This window comes from Zalophus californianus, chromosome 11, assembly GCF_009762305.2.
Source record: "Zalophus californianus isolate mZalCal1 chromosome 11, mZalCal1.pri.v2, whole genome shotgun sequence".
NCBI lineage: Eukaryota > Metazoa > Chordata > Mammalia > Carnivora > Otariidae > Zalophus > Zalophus californianus.
Window position 1 is genome coordinate 63,686,683 of NC_045605.1, and position 21,915 is coordinate 63,708,597.

General features: G+C 45.2%; 1 protein-coding gene across 1 annotated transcript; it reads left to right on the forward strand.

Annotated features, from left to right (window-relative positions):
* Nucleotides 1-534: 534 nt before the first annotated feature.
* Nucleotides 535-7,556, forward strand: EIF3F (eukaryotic translation initiation factor 3 subunit F). The gene is made up of 8 exons (XM_027579016.2): nt 535-954; nt 3,569-3,639; nt 3,894-3,973; nt 4,399-4,536; nt 5,863-5,954; nt 6,370-6,506; nt 6,640-6,753; nt 7,330-7,556. The coding sequence occupies exons 1-8, from the start codon at nt 555-557 to the stop codon at nt 7,405-7,407; spliced, it is 1,110 nt and encodes a 369-aa protein (XP_027434817.2). The 5' UTR covers nt 535-554; the 3' UTR covers nt 7,408-7,556.
* The last annotated feature ends 14,359 nt before the right edge of the window (nt 7,557-21,915 follow it).

The following is a 21,915-nucleotide window of genomic DNA, read 5'->3' on the forward strand; positions in this document are numbered from 1 at the left end:
TCATAGCACTCATCACCTTCTAACGTATTATATGATGTATTTGTCTCTCTCCACTAGATTGTTAATTCTTCGAGGACAACAATCCTCGTTTTGTTCATTGATATATATATTCCAAGCGCCTAAAACAGCGTCTGGCACATATTCAAACTGGTAAATGAGTAAGCCACCGCACTGACATCTTATGACGCTGTCAAGAAGTGCCTTTAAAAGGCACTTCAACATTCACTATCCCTTTAAAGTCAAAACAGGAATTGCGACCCATTCTCCGCTCTCTAGGTCCATCTGGCGGCAGCTGCGCAGACCGAATCGTTCCTCTTCTCTCAGCGCCGTCCCAAGTTCATTCGGAACTATTTAGCTCGGTTCTCACTGAGTGCTCATCGGACCTAAATCAAAGAGCACAAAGCCAGAGCAGGAAATTGTAGTGCCTTGAGGAGCATCATCCTTAACCAATAGGCGCAAAAAATCTAGTTCACGTGGTTCACATTCAGCCTATCGTGCTCCTAATATTCTTCAACTCACCCCCTTCCGCTCTTGGCTCCTTCTCTCTCGACAAGATGGCCACACCGGCAGCACCGACGAGTGCTCCTGCCGCCACTCCAGCTCCAGCCCCCGCCCCGGCCGCGGCCCCAGCCTCGGTCCCAGCCCCGGCCCCAACCCCAGCCTCAGCGCCAGCGCCGGCTCCGGCTCCAGCGGCGGTCCCAGCTCCGACGCCGGCTCCAGCCTCATCCTCAGACTCGGCGACTGCGGCGGCCACGACTGCGGCTCCGGGCCAGACCCCGGCCTCAACGCCAGCCCCGGCGCAGACTCCGGCGCAGTCGCTGCCGGGTCCTGCTCTCCCAGGCCCCTTCCCCGGCGGCCGTGTGGTCCGGCTGCACCCGGTCATTTTGGCCTCCATCGTGGACAGCTACGAGCGACGCAACGAGGGCGCCGCTCGAGTGATCGGGACTCTGCTGGGTGAGTGGTCAGACCGATTTGTTCTCTCCCACCGCCCACCTCCCTTTTAGCTTGTTCACTTCTCGTCCCATCCCCGTTGACTTCTTACTCCTCCATCTCACCTTCCTGCCGCGGTTTATCTCCTTAAGGAACTTGAGCTTTCCTGCCAGATTGCTGTCACTTCGGTCGACATAAAATACGTAAGCAGTAGTGAGTTACTGAATAAATACCATGTGCCGAATGATTTACTTTTTATTGTTAATCTAACCAGTATTATTTCAGGTCAAGTGTGGTTAGTCCCAGACTACCAAAAATGAATTCAGATGCTGACTAGGAAGTCAAAAACGTCTGACTCCCTAAACCCAGTGACCTCGCCCCCCCCCCCCGCCCCCGACTAAATGTCTTTGTTTTCCAGATGTGTTTGCAAAGACGTTTTTAACCAGTTGGCAAAGGAGTGGGAACATCTGTAAAAAGACATCCCTTTCAACAAGTAAACCAGTTTGGCAGAAACTCATTTAGGGTTTCAGTAACATTCTGCTTTACTAAACATTTAATCCTGGTCTTCTGTAGTCTCCCTGATATGTTAATTTGTAAAGCTGAGAAGCAGTAAAGAAAAATTACTAATAATAGGCCCTTTTCTCTGGAGACTGCTGATCCCATCAAAGTCATTTTCACTCCATCTTTGTCACCAATTTTAGATACCTTTGTGAATCCAGTCTAGCCTCCGTCGTCATTTTTCGTATTCTTAAATACGTAATAGTCCTTCCACCATAGAAGACAATTGGTGTGTTGCAAAGAGGACAAGATTTGTAGGTAGTTTTCACCAAATATTAACCATGTGCCTTGGGACAAATTAAAGTCTAGCTCTTTCGGGGGCTACTTAGACTTAGTCTTTGCAGGAGCTAAATTATTACCAAAAGCATCTAACTGCTGGCACACATTAGGTACAAAATGGCTGTTGGTTGCCATCCTCCACCACATCAGAGCTATACAGCCCCCCCAACACACACACACACACACACCTGCTCTCTGTCTTTAAAGGTTTAGCATTTTACAGGAACTTCAATTGATCCATCGTCTTCCAAACATCGTCAAGGTTTTCCTCAAACCAAGCCTTTGTATTCTCTTTGCTACAAGTACCTTTCCTCCTCTCCCTCATTTAAGTTCCACTCATTTTCCAGGATCCCAGGAAAAGTGTTACGTGTCAGTCCTTCATCTCATACTACCACCCTCACATCCATTCTTAACCTCCCGAAGTATAATAGCATTCTTAACTGTGTCCTACTTTGAGCTCCTGTTATAAATGATTTTTTGCAACACTAACTTGGCACTTGACAAATAGTGATTTACTCTTTAGCTCTACTGCCAAATGTTCCAAACTCACTGGAGCTATTTAAAGAAACAGTTCTCTACCCAGGGAGACCACTAAGTGCCCCAGATACTGTAGTGATCCTAGGTAGACCGACTGTAATCTAGATATTTAGATCCTTCTTCCAGACTGGGATCATGGTACAGTGCTAGGTGTTATAGAGACGGTACTTACTGAAGAATGAAACAAAGACTGCTCACTAGGAGCTTAAAATTGTCTCAGGTATTAATTCATGAAACATACTTAATTTGGTTAAATGAAGTCACTGGTACCTTTTAAGTATCACAAAACTGTTAGGTATTTAGAATTCAAGGTTTGATAAAACAACTACTCTAACCTTAAATTCAGGATGAAGCTACTCATGTAAATAATTGGAATACAATGTGATAAATGCTCGTACTGAAGGGTATTGTAGTGGCATGGAACCATAGAAGACTTAAAACTGCTTCAGAAGTTTGAAATTGTCAAGTTTATCCAATGTTGATGAGAGGTCAAATAAGATAAAGTGTATTTATCCACTGGGTTTGGAGACATAGTTTCAGCTATGGGAGCAGAAACCATAGTGAAGTGGAATTAAACAGACACAGGTGTGGCAGCATTGTGGTCTGTGGTAAAGGGGGGAAGTGCTTGAAGCCTTGTATGGGTGGTGCTAGTAGGTTTGAGAAACATGGAGAACTCAAGAGACTAGCAATCTTAGGTCAAGAAACAAACGTAGTGGGAGTAAAGGTATCAGAACTAGAATAGAAGCTTGTAAAAGACTGAAACTGATGTTTAAGGTTCACAGGTAGAAGGTTTCTGGATGATGATGGGGTTAAGGTTATGACCATGGGACTAGATGGCTGAAGGGAGGTACAGGTGAAGCTCCCAAAAATTGTATTCTGAGGTTAGGCTTCTGTATGGGTGGCTTATGTAGACATTGTCAGAGTTTTGTGGATTGAATTATAAGAGAAAGTCTAGTGGCTGAAAAGTGAAGGTCACAGAGTGAAGATCTGGAGCAGGACCGGTAGCAGGAAAGAACAAATAGCAGAAGAGCTTGTGAAGGAAGAATAGACCCTGTTTGTTGATGGTTAAAGTAAAGAGACCACTTCAGAGTTTCAGTTCTCTGGAGAATCCTGATTCCATTGATGCACATGGCTGAACTTGGAGCTTATGAGTTCAATTTTTTGTTCATTGACTTTGAGGAAGCCTCTGAAAGCATTTGGAAAGTAATCGGAGGCTGTTGAGAGCTCTGGGATTTTATAACACATGGACAATTCTCTCTCACAGGAACCGTTGACAAGCATTCAGTGGAGGTTACTAACTGCTTTTCAGTGCCGCACAACGAGTCAGAAGATGAGGTGAGTGGGAGCTTGAGCTGCCACTGTGTGGTCTATAGCTATTCGTTCGCTAGCCTCTCCCCAAGCACCCCTCCCCCCCCGCACAGTATGTTGAGTTCATAACTAGAAGTCCTACAGTTCAGAGAGCTTTTTTTCCTACGTGTACATACTTGCTGGCCCTCTTTTGTCTGCTGGGGGTGGTCCCTTGTCCTTTTCTTCCATTTTTTTCTATGGACTTCTGGCTTCTTAGCTTCCTTTTCTGCCTGCCTTCTTAGGTGGCTGTTGATATGGAATTTGCTAAGAACATGTATGAATTACACAAGAAAGTCTCTCCAAATGAGCTCATCCTGGGCTGGTAAGTTGGAGTGGGGCGAATGGAAAGTTTTGGTGATTGCCAAGGTTTTTTGCTACCAGACTAGACATTCTGCTCTGTTTTGGAGACAGAATATTGGAAGTATATTACCTCAAGGATCTACGAATTGAGTGTGTTTTGCTGGCAGTTCTGATCTCATGAGGCCAAGAATATTTTTTTTGAAATGTAGCTTTTACTAAGCAAATATTTTTGCCTTGCTGGTGACTTACGATGTTGCAAGAGCTCTGAGAGTCAGCCTTTGATTTGATTTGATACAGTTTTCAGTGTATTTATTATTTTTACATTTGGGGTGTCACTGGGGGTAACGCTACCATAGGAGTGTCAGGCATCTAGAGACACCCATGTCACCGTCGTGTTTGGTCTTAATGTCACATGTAGACATGAATCCACACTGTTCCATTTTCCAGGTATGCTACAGGCCATGACATTACAGAGCACTCTGTGCTGATCCACGAGTACTACAGCCGGGAAGCCCCCAACCCCATTCACCTCACTGTGGACACGAGCCTCCAGAACGGCCGCATGAGCATCAAGGCCTATGTCAGGTGACCGGTGTTCGGGGACACAAAGGCGTAAAAGGCTTATCTAGTTCATACCACGCCTGGATGACACCCACCTCCCCCCAAAGCAGATTTAATCCTTCAGTGTATAGCTCATCATCTCCTAAGGAAGTCCATTCCTCACTCTCAACAGTTATCGTTAGAAGGGCTTTACTCTGAAACAAAATCTGTCCCTGAAATAGCCACTCACAGATACCAGTTGTACCCCAGATTTCTACTCATTGGTCTTAACCAATTTCAAATGACAGCCCTTTAGGTATTTGTGCAAACTTACCGTGTTTTTCATGGCATCTTTTCTATAAACTAACTCTTCATGGCTCCTATAGCTGATCCTCATGTGGTATTTTGGTCACGATCCTTCACCACATTCTGTTTTTTCTGAGTCACCCTTTAGTTTGCCATCATCCCGAGAACTGAACACAGGACTGCGGGTAGTACACATGAAAGGGCGACTGTCCTTTTGAACACACCCGTTGCCCCAGGGTTGAGTGCAGTTTTGATGACGATAAGTTTATAGTTCTGACATACTGAGCTTGCAGGCAGTTAAAATGCCCGTTGATGGGGGAGCTCCAGCGGCATGCTGAAGAAGGGGCTGCTAGAGGGGTGGGGGGGATTCTCTCTCTCCTGGTTAGAGTGAAGGCATTTGTTAGTGCCTTTCTTACTGAGTGACTCTGTGCTGTTCATGTGTGTCGTGATGTAAGCAGTTAGCCATGATGCTGTGAGATGGTGGTGGTGGATGCCAAGTGCTTATGGGCTAGTTGGTGTACCGCTAAGCTTTATTCATTGCCTGAATTCTTAGCCTTTCCAGATATCTCAGACTCTTCGTGGTCCAGTGAAAAATAATATTGTTGACATAGTAAAGGCAGTCACCTTATACTGAGATTACTTATAGCACCCAATCTGGTCTTGGTGGGCTGGAGTCAGGTGGCTCTTTTCAGTGCTGATGGAGGGCTCAGTCTCATAGAAGACCTGTCCTTCTTCTTCTTCCCTTGGGGGTGGCTATCTGGGCAGCCATCTTGACCGGGAAATCCAGTGTCTTGTTTCATCACTGAGATTGCACAGTGCGCGAAGCAGTCCTCTGAAGGTCAGGTCAGGTCTGAACGCGGAGCGCCCTCTCCCAGGCCAGGGTTTGTATGTGGAATGAGCTGGAGGAAAAAAAAGTGACTTGCTCCCACGAGATCTCAGGTTTAGATGGTTCCAGCCTTATCTCAGAACCGTGGAACCCGTACTCTTGGTATAAGTGCTTTCCCAGCCTAGACTACGAATCTCTCCCCCAAGTCCATTTGTTTACCTTGACTTCTCTCTCCCCAGCACTTTAATGGGTGTCCCTGGGAGGACCATGGGGGTGATGTTCACACCTCTGACGGTGAAATATGCATATTATGACACTGAACGCATTGGAGGTGAGTAACCTTACCATTCCTTCTTTTGAGGTCTGGTATTTTCAGGGGAGGGGTTTGCCACTCTAACGAGTGGAGGGCTTTGGGTGGGTTGGAGAGGAACCATTGATCTAAAGTTTGTGATATAAATGGGCTGCCAGGAATTATTTGTGGAATTATTAGAGGTGGGAAATTATCAGCACCAGAGGCTATGTGGCCATACATATAAGAGCAAAACCAGTGATTAGCATACTGGGTACAGAAGTTGAGCTCTGGCAGAAAGAAGAAAAGCTAACAAGGGCAGAGCAGGGGAGTTTAGAGAAGTTGGCTGTGTCCAGAGGGAGGTGGGGAGGTTAGCAGAATGGTTAGACATCATCTCTTTCCTGATGGGGTGACTGAAATCTCTGTGCCTGTTCTATTCCCCATCTCACTCCCACAGTTGACCTGATCATGAAGACCTGTTTTAGCCCCAACCGGGTGATTGGGCTCTCAAGCGACTTGCAGCAAGTAGGAGGGGCATCAGCTCGCATCCAGGATGCCCTAAGCACAGTGTTGCAGTATGCAGAGGATGTGCTGGTGAGGGGGGGAAGAAAGAAAGGAGGAGGGCATAGATCTCCACTCCGAGATCACTGAGAGATGTGCTGGCGAAATGGCAGTCCTCGGTGGTGAAAATTAACTGTGCCTCATTGTATCTTTGTTTGGTGCTCAGTCTGGAAAGGTGTCAGCTGACAATACCGTGGGCCGCTTTTTGATGAGTCTGGTTAACCAAGTACCCAAGATAGTTCCCGATGACTTTGAGACCATGCTCAACAGCAACATCAATGTGAGTGCCGTCCCTGGGCTTCTGGGATCTTGTGTCTTCCCCCACCTCAGCTCATGCACAAATGTGAAGGGAGTTGGGGGAGATGACCCAGAGGGGAGAGGAGGAGGGGCTTTGCCTTCAGCCCCTTGCCGTCCAGGTTGGGAGAAAGGAAGAGATAGTACATGTGCTTGGAGATGCCCCCGCCTTCTCTTCCTTGATTCCATGTCTCAGGTACCGCTGATACTACTGTGACTTGTTATGTAGATTCATTGTTGAAAGAAATGCTAAATCCAGAGGTTAATGAAAATGCAATTTCTTATTTTCCCCATCTGAGTTCAGACACTCCCTCCTCCATATTCTACCCATGGACCTTGGCTAAAGTACCCCACGTTTATTAGCATATCAGTAGAGATGAAAAAGTGTTCTCAAACATTTCCTTCTTATCTTCCACCTTCGACTCTTGCCTAGCCACTTCCTGAGCTGTCATTTATCCAGGCTGTCCTCATACCCAGTGTTCACCATGGAGCTGGCCAATGCCAGACTTTCTTCTCCCTTTCCACCCAATCCCTCACTCATTGTGGCTTCTTCCTCTTCCAGGACCTGCTGATGGTGACCTACCTGGCCAATCTCACGCAGTCACAGATTGCCCTCAATGAGAAACTTGTAAACCTGTGAATGGGCCCCATGCAGCACTCCTGCCAGTCTGGGCCACCCTAGGACTCAGAATGGAGTGAAGTAGAATGGTTTTCTTGTGGTTTGAGTCACACTGAGTCAGTCAACAGCTTGTGACTCTAAATAAATATAGCCTACCTTTTGTAAATGAATCCATCTTACATGAGTTTACTGCTGGGTGGGGGGGAAAAACTGTTCTAGAGCACACATAGAAACCAGGAAGTGAATACTCTGGGTAGAAGTTGGTTGTGTGTTTATGACTCTCCATCAGTGGTTGCTTGCACCCATAGCCCAAGCTCAAGCCACTTTATCTTCACCTGACTCCAGACCAGGTAGCCTTCTTTGCACACTGGTTTTATAGAGGTACTTTATTCCCACTCTTTTGCCTATGATCAGAGCAGACTGAACCTCCAAAGAATAGATTTTTATCATTTCTCTTCCATAGCACCTTAAATGAATGGCAATACAGAGTGTTGCCCTGTGCACAGTTAGGAGTACCTAGAGCATGTGCTAGTGAGTGAGTGGAGAGGAAAGAAGGGAGTTGGTACAAATCTCAGTCCTGGGACCCATGAGGATATGCTGGTGGAAAGACAGTCTTCTGAGGATTAACTGCGCTTTACCAAATTTTTCTTTTGGCCTTCAGTCTGGAAAGGTATCCTCTGACAATACTCTGAACCATTTCTTGATGGGTCATGTGGTTTCCACAGGAAGTAAAAATGAGAATCCATGAAGGGAAAATAATTAAGAGAACTAGATACTTAATCTGAACTGAAAGAATAGAGAATGTGGTCAGAGTCATAAACTACTTGAATAATTATTTCAAGAACTTTTTGCCACTATGGTTTGGGGAGGCAAAATTAGGATCTATAGATTAAAGAGATTTCCCCAAAACTTCTTGGGTTTTATTTCTTGGGTAATATATGTAACTTGAGACCACCCTTTGGAATCTAAGCAAAGACTAGTGACATTTCCCTGGGATTTTGTAGGATAGTCCTGACCTCAAACAGCCCTTTCGTCTGATATCCTAAGAGTGTTCTACCTGGGCACTGCGAGATGTTTTAGGTTGAGAAAGAAATGGGTCATTATTCAGGGACTGAGGGTTGGTTACATATTGGAGTGAAAAGGCGAATGAAGGCAAGTGCATATCAAAAAGGCCTGGATCCTGATTCTGGTTCTGAGATCTGTAACCTTAGGAAAGACAAAATCTGAGGGTCATGAGATGCAGATCATAATAATACATAGCCCATTAGAGTACTGTGTGAATTTGATAAAGTAATGAATATCAGGTTAACGTGCAGACAATAGTGCCTGGTAACAGTAAGCATACGGGAAGCGGTAGCTATTATGTCTAAAGCTGAGTATAGTTCAAAAGTAGTAAGAAACCCATGAACCCCATCCTGGATCCCAGTTCTGACTCTGATATGTAACTTTACGAAATACAAGTTCTTGGGGTTATATATATAGTAAAGATACTTTTTTACATGTAGGCAAACATAAATACACGAAATGATAAAAGTTATGCCAAATTGTGAGGTTAAAAAGAGCGTGCACAATGGGAAAAAGGTTGATCAGAGCTCCAATGTTTGTGTTCTATTTTTTGGATGGGTGGTTGAATACCAACTTTAGTTTTTTTAAATATGCGTGCTAAAATGCCAAGGTTGATCACCGAAAATATATATAACCTCCAAATGAAAGTGATAGGAAATAATGGAATAAGAAAAGAAATTTTTTTAAAATTGAGAAATGAGAAAGCATGAAAAAAGTGGGTAAAGCAAATTAATAAAGTCGGCAAAGATAAGTCCAGATACAGTAACCACAATAAATGTAAAAAGGATTAAATTAACGAGAAAAAAAAAAGATTGAATTTTAAAGCAAAACAAACCCAAGCCATACTTCGTTTGCAGGAGACACAACTAAAACATGGACACAAAAAGTTCTCTTGCAACTATAAGCAGGACATCTTAAAATGTTGAATAAACAAGAGTAGTCTCAGGAGACAGTACATATTACAGAGTCAAAATGCAAAATCTAACCCTTCCTCTTTCCTTAGAGGCTGCTGAGAGCCTGGTACCCTTGACCTTCCTGAGAAGCATAGGACAGGGGACAAAAGAAATACCATCTCTCAAGAAATGTGCTGTCTTCAAGCAGAGGGCAGCCAAAAGCATTTCTCCTGGAATTGAGATTGTAAAGCTACAGAAGGCCAGAAGAGTCACTGGGGAAGATTTTCACTGAGGAGGTAAACCTAGACCCCAGGAATGGAACTTGAAAGATGGCAAGGAGGTGTTCCTGGGCATGAGAATAAGAAGCTTGAGTGAAGCAGAGGTAGACTGTGGCCTGGACACAGTGAAGAGACATGGTGCAAAGGACAGCTAGCAAGAGAATGGTGATGCAGGCTTGTCAGCACTAGAATAGCTTAGGAAGACCTCTACAAAGTTTCTGAAAGAGACAGGAGTACCTTTCAGGGTGATGCCATTGGTCATCTGAAAGGTAGGTGGAGTGGTCCAAGTGAGAACTGCAGGTGACGTGAATTAGGACCTTAAAGAGGCCCAGGAAATGAAGAGGCAGAACACATGAGAAACGGCAGCCTGGCATGCCTTGGTTGAGCACACGATACAGGGTTCTTTGCCACATGCTCTGCCTGGTGGCTGCCACATACCCTCCCATTCTGTACAGAGTGGGACGTGGAAGCAGTGACTGCCAGCAGTTCTGAGCATCCCATGACGGGGAGAAGCAGCAATCTGTTGGAAACAGGAAGTTAAGGCTAAGATCGGATTTCCACAGTCTGAGCAGAAATGGAACAAGCCTATACTGATGAAGATAATGCTCCAGAGCTGGCAGACTCCCCACCTGCACCCTGCATGTCTGCCCTGTCACATGATGTTCCCTGTTCAGGGCTCTTCAACAATCTTAGCGAAAATTTTCCTACTCCTACTCCTCAAACAGCTTTCTAAAGAACCCCCTAACCAGTACCAAGCATTTCCTGCACTAGAACCTTCAAATACTAACCCATCCTATCTTAATCTTCAAAATCGTGTCCAAACAGTCCACAGACCTTAGCCACCCCAAACTAAGTCCTTTTCATTCCTCCAAACCATGCCAACCAACTAGCCCTACTAAGCCATGGACCCACCATCCATCCATTTCTCAATCCCTCTTCCCACCAGAGCTGTTCAATACTAGTTTACCCAGCGTCCTTGAGCTTCATGCTGATGGTTGCTTTGATAGAGAACGTTTGCTTCATAGGCGTAAATGGCCTATTCCTGTACTTTCCCTTTTACCACCCCAGAAATCCCTTAGGATTTACACTGAGATCGTGAGCATTTTGACATTAGGAGAATGCTCAGTGGTTGGCCTAACCCTAAATAAAGTACCCTGAGCCCTTGGACATCTGGGTCCTAGAAATACACATTGACTCCTAAGAGAATAGATTGATCCCACAGGTGTGCATCCTCTGGTATACTGAGCCTCTGGACTTAACCCTATAAGAACTCTGATTCTGGACCACTTGACCCCAATGAGCAGATTGATGCCAAGTGGCAATGAGTCTGAAGGTATTTCATTGACACAACGGGTAGTAACCCTGTGCACGCTAACACCATTTGCTGTGTATTCACTGTTATCATTCAGCATTAAGATGTTAGTATTTTGTCAAATACCATGCCAGCACTAGGTGAATAATGTGCACTCTGTGTTACTGGCCTTGAGTTCACATTTTGGTGGGGAAAGCAAAAGTAAATAGTTGGAAAACAGTAGAAAATGAGTGCTGGATCTAGCATTTACTGAGCACCTATCTTGTTTGGTCAGTTCATATTACAGAGGGTGCTGGGCTCAGAGAAGTTGAGTACGTTACTTAAGGTAGGGAACACAGTAAGTGATGAAACAATTTTTAATTCGGGTCTGGATTTTTTTTTTTTCTCTGTAGCCCTCTGCTTCAGTTTCGTGGCCCAATGAAATAATAGAGTGAAAATGCAAGGTAACAGGAGCATATTACAAGGATTGACCAGCTCTGTCATAGGGAGCCTGGGAAGATTCTACCCAGACAGGATACCTGAGCTGGCCTTTATTTTGAACAAGGAAATCAGAAAAGGATAAATGGGGCAGAGGAAACATATTTTTAAAAGCTTAACCTGTTCAGAACCTAAGGAGGCTAATGCAGGAGGCCGACCGTATGGGCCCTCAGACTATGGAGATTGGATTTTATTCCAGAAGTGGGAAGGCACTAGATAATTAGGGATTTTAGGAAGATCACCTGGTAGTGCGGAGGAAGGATCAAAGAGAGAGAAGCAGGAGGTGGGAAGACCAGTCAGGGCCACTGATTGCTCAGATGACTGGCGGTGGTGATGTGACAAGACTCCGTTTGAAGAGGGGGTTATAAGGCAGACTCAGGAGGGTGTGGAGACTGGTTGAACTTGGATGGTGAGACTTGTGAGTTTACGATGTTGCCTGGTTTCTGATAAAGGTGATTGAAGGGATGGTAGTATACGGAAAACCTGGCTACTCGAGAGTGGTGGAAGTTTAGAGGTTAGGGAGATGTGTCCAGAATTAAGATTAGAGGAGCAGGTTGGGACCTGATAAAGCCCAAAATGGAGTCATTTGCCAGCCCCCAAGATTTAATTAGTTTCAGCCTGTCCCAGGAATGTCACCTTTTAACGGTCAAATCCGAAATTTCCTGACTAACACTAATGAGGCAATCTGCATAATGAAAAATCCTGCCATTTCTTTCTCCCCCCTCCAAAAGGTTATGTCCTGGCCTGAAACAATCCTTTTATTTTATTTTTTTAAGATTTTACTTATTTGACAGAGAGCACCCAAACAGGGGGAACAGCAGAGGGAGCGGGGGAAGCAGGCTCCCTGCTGAGCAGGGAGCCCGATGCGGGGCTCGATCCCAGGACCCTGGCTCATGACCTGAGCTGAAGGCAGACGCTTAACTGACTGAGCCACCCAGGTGCCCCCAATCCTTTTATTTTGCCGGTAACTTGCCTCACCCTCTTTCCTACGAAGACCTTCCATTTTATACAACTCCTGGGAGCATCTCTCCTTGCTAGATGGGATGCTGCCCAACTCATGAACCGCTTAACAAACCCAATTAGATCTTCATATTTACTCAGTTGAATTTTGTTCTTTAACAGACCAAATGGTGAAGTCATAAATGTAGCTAAGTAATTGCGATGTCTTTGATAAACTCTGGGACTGCACCAGATCTTTTTGAGGAAAAGCTGAAGAATTTACCCGTTTGAGTAAAGTAATACAGCTGCCAACGATATGCTAAGCAAGAAGTTCTGGTACCTGCTTAGAACCTGCTGGAGGGGACAGACAAGTAAAGAGGTGATGGCTTGGGGAATCACAAGGCATTGGAGGTCATGGACGGCTTCCAGTTAGGAAGTAAAATCCAAGCTGGAGGAAACAGACTGAAAAAGGAGAGAGAGGAACACAGCATTCTAAGCACAGAAAGCTGGCAAAGGCTCAGACACAGTGTCAACCATGTGGCTCCGTCGTTGCTGACTCTTGGCTAAGGAGATGTTCATAAGGAAAAAACACTGTGCCTAGGTTGATGGGAAAAGGATGGTACTGTACTTTTTTTTTTAACAGCCTGTGCTAACATGTGCACAAGTTTGTTTTTACTGTGAATGTGTGTTCACACATTCTCTTTGTATGTGGTTGTGCATATGCTAAAAACTTCAGAATGTGTCTGGATGAGACAAACAGTATGTGTTATCTAAGTTCTAAGACACCACGGTCCTCTGATTTTCTCCCATCCCCCTTACCCAGTCTTTTCTGTGCTTTAGCCTGGTCCTTCTGATGTAGAAAAGATGTTAGGGTTTGAAGCCGATGGCCAAGAAAGAATTCTTGAGATGTCTTTGGTGCAAAGCGGTGGTTTTATTAAAGCATGGAGACAGGACCCGTGAGCAGAAGAAGCTGCACTGGGGTCATGAGGAGTGGCCGATTATATACTTTCAAGTTAGGGGGTGTTGGTTAGGGAAAGTATAAGCCTGCCAGGTATTTTGAAAACAAGGTTTCCAGGATCCTGAGGGGGGGTAGCTATTGTTAGGAAAAGTTCATTTATTACTGTTTGGTAAAAACTCAGTCATGAGACCCTTCAGATGTATATCAGTGGACCATATGCTTGGAGGATGATTGCTAACTTGTATCTTAGGGGGTTGGGGAGTAGAGAAAGGAAGTTTCCAAAGGAATTTTTAGATGTTAAAGTAGACTTACAGGATCCCTGGGGGGCAGGCTAAGATTGCCTTTTGCCCTTAGCAAAGTATTAACACTGAGGCAGCTGTGTTCCTAGAGGAATGTCACTCTGCCTCTTTCAAGGACTTAGCTGTAGGTAGTAAAGAAATTTAATAATTTTTCTTCTGCCTTTGTTTCCCACATCACTTCCTCCTGTGAGCCTCCCTTAAGGTTTCATTTCCCTAGGCTTCCATCCTGGGCCTCTTCACTGTCTACTCCACACCCTTTGCCAGGAAGATTTCCTAGAATCCTTTGCAATTATTGCCAATTGGTTAAAGATTCCCAATCTTTAGCTCTAGCGCTGCCCCATATCCAGAACTGATTGCAGACTAGATACCTCACCAGATATCTCACCTGGAGGTCTCAAAAGCATTTTAAATTCAACATGCTCCATATTGAACTGATTGTTCAATGGACACCAGATATCTCACCTGGAGGTCTCAAAAGCATTTTAAAATTCAACATGCTCCATATTGAACTGATTGTCTCTTCCTCACCCACAAATCACCTCCTGAATTTCCTTTCTCAGGTGATGACACACCAGGTACTCTATTGTCAAAACCAGAAACCTTGGATGAATCCTAGATTCTCCCCTGCCTTTCCATCCTCGTGGTTTAATCAGTCATGCCTGTGAAGGGAGGCTTCCATAAGAACCCAAAGGACAGAGTTTAGAGAGCTTCTGGGTTGGTGAATAAGAAGGCATCTAGGAACAACGTGCATGCCAGGAAGGTGGTGTACCCCCAAATTCCAGAAACAGAAGCTTTTGTCCTTGAGACCTTTCCAGACCTCAGCCTATGGATCTCTTCACCTGACTGTTGATTTGAATCCTTTAATGTTCTTTAGTAAATCAGTGATGGTAAGTAAACCATTTTCCTGAGTTCTGTGAGGTGCTGTAGCAAATTGATCAAACCCAAGGAGGAGGTCCAATTTATAGCTGGTATGTCAGAGCACAGGGGACAACTTGGACTTGTGACTGGTATCTGAAGGGGGTAGAGGAAGGCAGTCTTGTGGGACTGAGCCCCTAACCTTTGAATCTGACACTGTCTCCAGGTATATAATGTCAGAATAAAGTTGTAGGACACTCAGCTGGTGTCTGAGAATTGCTTGATGTGGGAAAATTACTTGCACATCCAGTCGCAGAATTGTTTGATAGGAGTAGTAAGTGCAGAGTAGAATGAAAGTTTGTCTATTCATCCCCTTTGATCCATTGTCGTCACAGCCCAGGATAAAGTCCATACTACTTACCACAGCCTGTAAGGCTTATCATAATCTTGCCTGACTCTCCACCTCCATACCTTATCCTCCTGGCCTGGGCTTCCTTTGCACTTGCTCTGCCCTCCGCCTAAAATATATGCCCCCTTATCTGGCTTATTACTACTGCTCTTCCTGTAGGCTTTAGTCTACGTGTGGCCTCCTCTTGGAAGGTGCTCCTATACCATGAGTGCATGACATGCTCCTGTCTTAGCATTTATCTCACCATTTGGACTCATCTATTTACTCTCATTAAAAAACAAAATTCAGGGGTGGGAGAGGGGGGAAAAAAATTCAACTGAGTAAATTTTAAAGATCTCACTGGCTTTATTCAGTGACTCAAACCAGGTAGCATCCCATCTACCAGATAGAAGGGAGCTCTGAGTAGCTGTACAAAATGAAAGACTTTTATAGGCAGAAGGAAGCGAGAACAAGGAATATACTAGTGGACTGATGGATTGGTTGTGACAAAGTCGCTTTCGTTTACGGGGTGGCAGGGGTCTCTGAGGCAGATCACCTCACTAGTGCTGACAAGGTGATTCTTGGTCTGGTTTATGAGTCTGTTTCTGGGAGAGGCCGAAACTGTAATGGAGTCTCAGTTTGGTGATTAGCGTATGCTCAAGTGGGCCTGGCATAAGTGACTGTTTTGGACCTGTTCTGTTTTTAACACTCTCTATAGGAGCACAAGCTCTTTGAGGGTCAAGATAGTCTATCCTGTTGACTGTTACATTCCTAGATCCTAGAGCCAACCTAGACATGATATCTTCATGATAAATGTTTGTGACATGAATGAAGGAATACTTGGTGGCTTGCAGGATAATTACCACAAGGCACTGTGGACATGATAATTCATCAGGAGTCATCAGGATCCTTTGGAGAGGGCCTGGAGGGAGGGAGCACAGCAGACATAAGGTTATTTGTTTTACTCATTTATTCTACAAATATTTAATGATGCCTGCTCTGCACCAGACATAGTGTTGGGCACTGGGGATCTAGAGGTAAATAAACTGCTCTCTGCCCTCTATGGGTTTCAGTCTTACAGAGGAGATGCACAAAAATCAACAATCGTGACAAAATGGAATACTTGCTATAGAAGAGATAGAAACAGGTCTTGGGAAGAAGACACAGTACAGAACACGTTGAAATCCGCCAGAGGGTCAGAGAAGGGAAGAGACATAGGGAAGTGCCTAGGCACAGAAGAGGAAGAGCTTTGAAGGAGGAGGGATGAAGATCAAAATATTACTCTTAATTTTACAATGGCCTGTATATGGAGTGTTGTGCTTCCAAAGATACAGCAGCCTAGAGGTAACATAAGGTAGCAATAACAGCCACAGGACAGTATCTCTGTCACCCAGCTCCTACCTTCGGCGTTGGGGGGGTGGGAGGTACCCGCCTACAGATCCTCCAGAAAGTCGTCTGGGGTATCTTACAAGTTCTCTGAACTTGGAGTCAACTTTGTATTTTGAAATTTTAACTGGATTTTACAAAATAATTTTTTGACAAAATGATTATCCATGTTATTAAATCTTTAAAAATCTTATTTTGAATAGTTTCGTAAGTTTCTATTATGTAGACAAAACTAATTTATTTAAACAATTTTTTAGTATTGAACATGTGGGTTGTTTCCAGCTTTGTGCGAATACAACATTCCATGGTGAACAGCTATGTGCAAACACGAGTGTCTTGACTTTCTATTTCTTTAGAATAATTTTCGTCCTCTACTCTGTGTGGCACATTGTCACCCGGGAAACCCACGCAGTGCCACCCAACCTCTGCACGTGAAGGAGACCATTATGAAAGTACATCTCCAGCTTCTGCTTACCCTCTTTCTACCGTAGAGGGAGGGAGTGGAAGCTGAGAGGGGAGCAGAGAAAATACGATTCCTCTGCCCTCCGTGGGTCCATAAATGCCACAAACCTCTCCTCCTCCATCAGCCTAAACCAGGGTTCCTGTGAAAACTCAGAGTAGCTTTGGAGAGCAAGGGATTCTAGAGATGTGGAAACCTGAATGTGGTTCCCTTTTATCAACCCCTAGCCTATCTGCTCTCCTGAGCCTATGGGCTGCTTGTGTGTAAGAAAGTCTCTGGGCTCTGCTGGAGTCCTGGGAGAGAAGATTACTTTAGGACTCTGTCCGTGGTGGGCCACGGAAGTCTTGGGAGTCTGGTACAGAGGCGTCTCTAGCAAAGGTGTGGCCCAGTGATCTGTGGACCCTTGAGGGAAGCAGGTGTGGGCTCTTACTGGATTCTTGCTCTGGCCAAGAGTAGTTGAACAGGTAAACTGAGTCTTCATGCTCTCCTGAGACTGGGTGTGTGAGATGAGGGCTTCAGCAGGGGATTGGCATCTTGCTTGGTTCTGCCCATCCTGGATGGAGAGACCATTTCATCTTCCAACACCCACAGAATAGCTAACAGCCAGACCTAACCCCAACAAGCCTCACTCAGTTCTCCTGGAAGAATCAAGGGATCTGTTCACTTGGCACAGCTTATTACTATGATACCAGGTTCTAGCAGAGCTGATGAAGAAATTAGCATTTCTCCTACATACTAGCCATGATCAGCATTTCCAGGAATGTTCAAATAGGGCCAAATCGCTGGAACGGCGTTGCTTCTCATTGCAATGTTCAGGAATCCATGCATGCTCGGTTATTCAAGTCCTTACAGGGCTAACAGAATTCCAGTTTTCTCCCTCTACCCCAGTGTGTCCCAGAAGGGAAAATAATTGCATTTGGTGATGATCTAGGCTGTGATTAGGATGATCTATCTCATCTGTCCCAGTCTATCTTCTGCCTCATTGGGGTTGCCAGCCCCGTGCTATGTTTCTATCCCATGTTGATGGTCATCAGTTTTATAATGGTCTCTGTCCCACTATGTTGGTCCTCCTGTCTGTGGTAGTAAGGAGCACGGCTCTATCTATGCCTGAGGCCTTCTGAGTCATGGCCACTAGAGGGCTGCCTTGCACCGCTTAAAGGCCATTGGTTGCCAGTTCACATTCCTTGTACCTGAGTTTTCCAAGGGCCTGGTACAGGAAAAGCACTTTCTACTTTGGAGGGGCTAGGTTGGTACAAAAAGCTTTGGTGACCAAAGCTTCCAGAGATGCTTCACCTCCAGGACCACCTTTGGTCACCTTTGAGCCACAGATTGATGACACCAAAATATCATACTCTGTCCCCACTCCAAAATCACTCTAAACACATACTAGTTTTCAAAACACGGTTTGGAGACACAGTTTTAAGTAAAACTCCTAGGGCCCACTCCCTTTCTGATCAGATTATAAGATACAAGCCCTCTATACAAAAATCCTGGAGCTGCCACTTCCCAGGATAGACCCTGGCCCAGGCCCTAAAGACCAAAATAAGGTCTGGGGCTTTCTATCCAGGGAAGGGGTGGTGCCAGGGCTAGTGTATAGTTCTAGACCCCTATAAAAGAACATGGCCTTTCTGCATGGTACTAGAGTTTTTGGCAGGTGAGTGAGGGACCCTCACCAAACTCTGGAGGTTGGAAGAGGGAGAAGGTGCAAGGCAGGATGGTGTCCGAGCCGTCCCAGGTGAGACTGCTCAGCTGATTTGAGGGGGCAAGAGATGGTTTGAGGTAAGTGTTAGCTAGGGATGGAAACCCCAAATTTAGACCTAGAGATTGAGCTGGAGGGGGAACATACTTAATTTGGGTCCCCTGAAAGCAGAACAGGGACTTGGGGGGAAAGGAGATAGTTTATATGGAAGGTGATCTGTATTAGAAAAAGTACCACAACCTTGGTGTCTTTTAACAGTAGATACTTATTCTCTTAATTTATAGAGGCTAGAAGTCTGAAATCAAGGTGTTTGTGGGACCATTCCTCTGAAGCTTCTGGAGGAGGATCCTTCCTTGCCTTTTCCAAATGCCGGTAGCCCCAGATGTTCTTTGGTTTATAGCTGCAGCGCTTCTGTCTCAGCCTGTCATCATATGGCCTCCTTGTGTGTCTGTGTCCACATTTCCCTCTTATGAGGACACCAGTCATATTGGATAGGGCCCACCCTAATTACCTCATCTTAATTTTATTACACCTGGAGAGACCCTATTTCCATGTAAGGTCATATTCACATTTGCCAGGGCTTAGGACTTCAACATATTTTTGGGGGGGGATACAGTCAACCCATAATATGATCCAAGAAGCAGAAGTGAATGAAGACAAGGCAGGGAGGAAAACCAATACAGTGGAAGGTTTTAAACTAGTTATTTCCATGCCACTGAGAACCCTTTAAGGAACTGTGTAAAATACCCCTTTGAATTCTGAAAGACTTGAAAACTGGGACATTTAACCAGTTCTCCCATTGGTCGAAGAATTTTTCAGCAGGTTAACTTCTTCCTACTCGTAGGCTCCATTCATGGGTGGGCTAAGTGTCCTTTCTTGGCTGGTTAGGAGAACTTGACACGAGAGCAATGGGCACGAAACTGTCCAAGTATGCAGAAGTCAGCACAGGGCACTGAAAGTGTCTGCAAAGGTACACTCCTTGCGTTGCTGAGACCTGCTCCTGCTCCACTCTGTCACGGACTCTTGAAGGCACTGGTCAGCTGCATGCTCTTTTTTTAAAAAATGATTTTCAACAGGAGGGTGTTAGTGGAATAAACTACAGTTCCCCTGCTGCAGCTACTTCTAAGGCACAATTAATATTCATCATCTCCTTCCCCCGCAACCCCAACATCAAAGCTGGTCTGGGCTGATCATGCCGAAGGGCTGAGCCCTTGTCTGCTTTGCCGTTACCAGGCTTTGTTGGCAGTGATTGCCTAGTTATTGTCATCCCCAGGGCTGAAAGCATCCAGAGACACTCCAGCACACACGTTTCAGATGAATCTCCCCTGATCCCATTATGCAGCAGCATCCTTAGCTCCTCTGGACAGTCAGGGATGATTGCTCCCTTCAGTATAATAAAACATTTTTTACCTGATGGTCCACTGCCTTGAGGAGCCCGAAGTGGAAAAATCCTGTGTTAACCAGTAGAAGACGTCCCCCGGAGAATCAGGATCTCTAATCCAAAGAGCCAGCCACAGAAATGGGAAACAGTTTCTGTAAAGAGCTCACCAGAATGATGATGAAAGGAGCCAATCCTATTTTCACCCCTTGGTTACTTGGCCCTGTGTATTCTAACTACGGGGACATCGCACTGTATGTGACCTGATTGTTTAGTGCATATACTACATCCTGGAGGACAGTGACCTCTTCCATAGGATGTCACTCCAAAACTGGCTCCTTAGCTAAGCCTTTAATTTAAAAGGCCATTCCCACCTTCTACCCTTTGTTTCCAGGTAATGAAGTACATGGTAAGACCCCTTGTTTTACAAAACCATTGTCTCACACATCCTTTACCATAAAATACACCCTTTCAACTAAGACTTCAGTATACAGAATTCCAGGTTGATAATTAGATAGTGGAGCCCCTGGAGAACCACTACAAGCATAAATCCATATTCCAAAAAGATTTCAGTTCCAAGAAGAACACATAGCTGCCCTCTGCAGGGTGGGAAGAGTCTGATGTAATCAGCTTACCACCAAGTGCTGGGGCAGTCTACTCAAGGAATGCAACCATAATGAGGGTCCAGCCTCTGAGAGTGCAGGTTGAGCATTCAGCAGCAGCAGTAGGTAAATCAGCATTGGTGAGAGGGAACCCCCGTTTGGTGGGCCCATGCAGAGCCTCCATCTCTGCCACACCCCCTCTCCATTCATGGGCCCATGCACTTAGTTGGTTGAGACAGAAACCAGTAGACAAGTCATTGTGTGTACCTGGTTATAGATGCTTCCTCTGCAGCAGAAGCTTTCCAATGAGCATTGACATGACACTCAAGACACTCAAAGGTCGGCGTAATCTGACACCTCTCCTATTTGTCCATCCATGCACCTTTTCCCCAGGCTTCCTTCTCTACTATTCCAATCTTGCTTCATCCAGGCCTCTGACCGATCGGTTGAGTTATTCTCCACTGCCCAGAGGCCCATGTACATTCTTGCCTCAGGCCATGCCTCCCTACACGCAAAGTTGATGGACGAGTTTACTGCCCACTAGGAGGATTTCCCTCACCGCTCGCCTTTAGAACTTGTCCTCAGTGGGTATGTGGTATGGCTACAATTCATTTTTGTTTTGTACCATTGTATGAAGTCAACCCAAACATACTCCAGGCTCAAATTTTTTTCCTCCTATGACAGTGGTTGTAGGGAACACTCCCATAAGCAGGAATATGAGCTAAGGGAGCACGTGGGTGCAACAGGGCTAAATGGCATAGAGCCTAAATCACCTTTTCACATGGTTCACTTGCTGCTCTCTGGACCTGCCGGGACCCAATCCCAAATGTACTACTGTCGTCATACAATGAACTGCCCACTTAAGACAGGTGAACTAGTCAACATAATCCAGTTTATGACTGGTGGCCCAGATTACAATGGGCATTTCTAGTCATATAGTGTCTTGATACCCCATTATCGGGTATTCACAGGCTCTGCTTGGGCCCCGCACACCATGAGCTGCTTTTTCAGATATAAGTCACTTTGTGCTGTAGAAGGCATGGCTTAGCTCTCAAGCCTAAAAGATCTACTGGAATTTTCCATAGACTCCACGCAGTGTTCTTGTCTAATAGGGACCTCTGGTGCTGATGGACTGTCACGTCATAGAAACAAGAGTTAGGACAGTTGGCACCTCCTGATACTTAACAAAACTTCACTGCATATATAGTTGGACTCCTGCAATTGCTTTTAAAATCTCTACCATGAATTCTAAGAGCCTTTTGGTGGTGGTGATAGTGATGGTGGTTGGTTTGTTTTGGAGCTTAATGGTTGAACATTGACCCTGATTTACAACCAGCTGAGCCCTGCCTGGCCCCTCCTCAGGTTTCCAAATAGTCCAAAGCAAGCATCTCCCAACCCAGTGAGAGCCATAGTTAGCAACTATGGGACCACATCTCTGGGGATAAATAAAGGCCTGTTCCTGCCTTAGACAGCAGAGTCAGGGATGTTAAGAAAAATGATCCATCAATTTGTGTGGACTTCTTAGATCTCTATCTCCACC

Excerpts from the sequence above, each read along its gene's own strand:
- EIF3F (XM_027579016.2), top strand. The coding sequence starts at position 555 with ATGGCCACACCGGCAGCACCGACGAGTGCTCCTGCCGCCACTCCAGCT. Across the intron at positions 3,640-3,893 it reads ACAACGAGTCAGAAGATGAG|GTGGCTGTTGATATGGAATT; the intron begins GTGAGTGGGAGC and ends CTGCCTTCTTAG. Across the intron at positions 5,955-6,369 it reads TGACACTGAACGCATTGGAG|TTGACCTGATCATGAAGACC; the intron begins GTGAGTAACCTT and ends TCACTCCCACAG.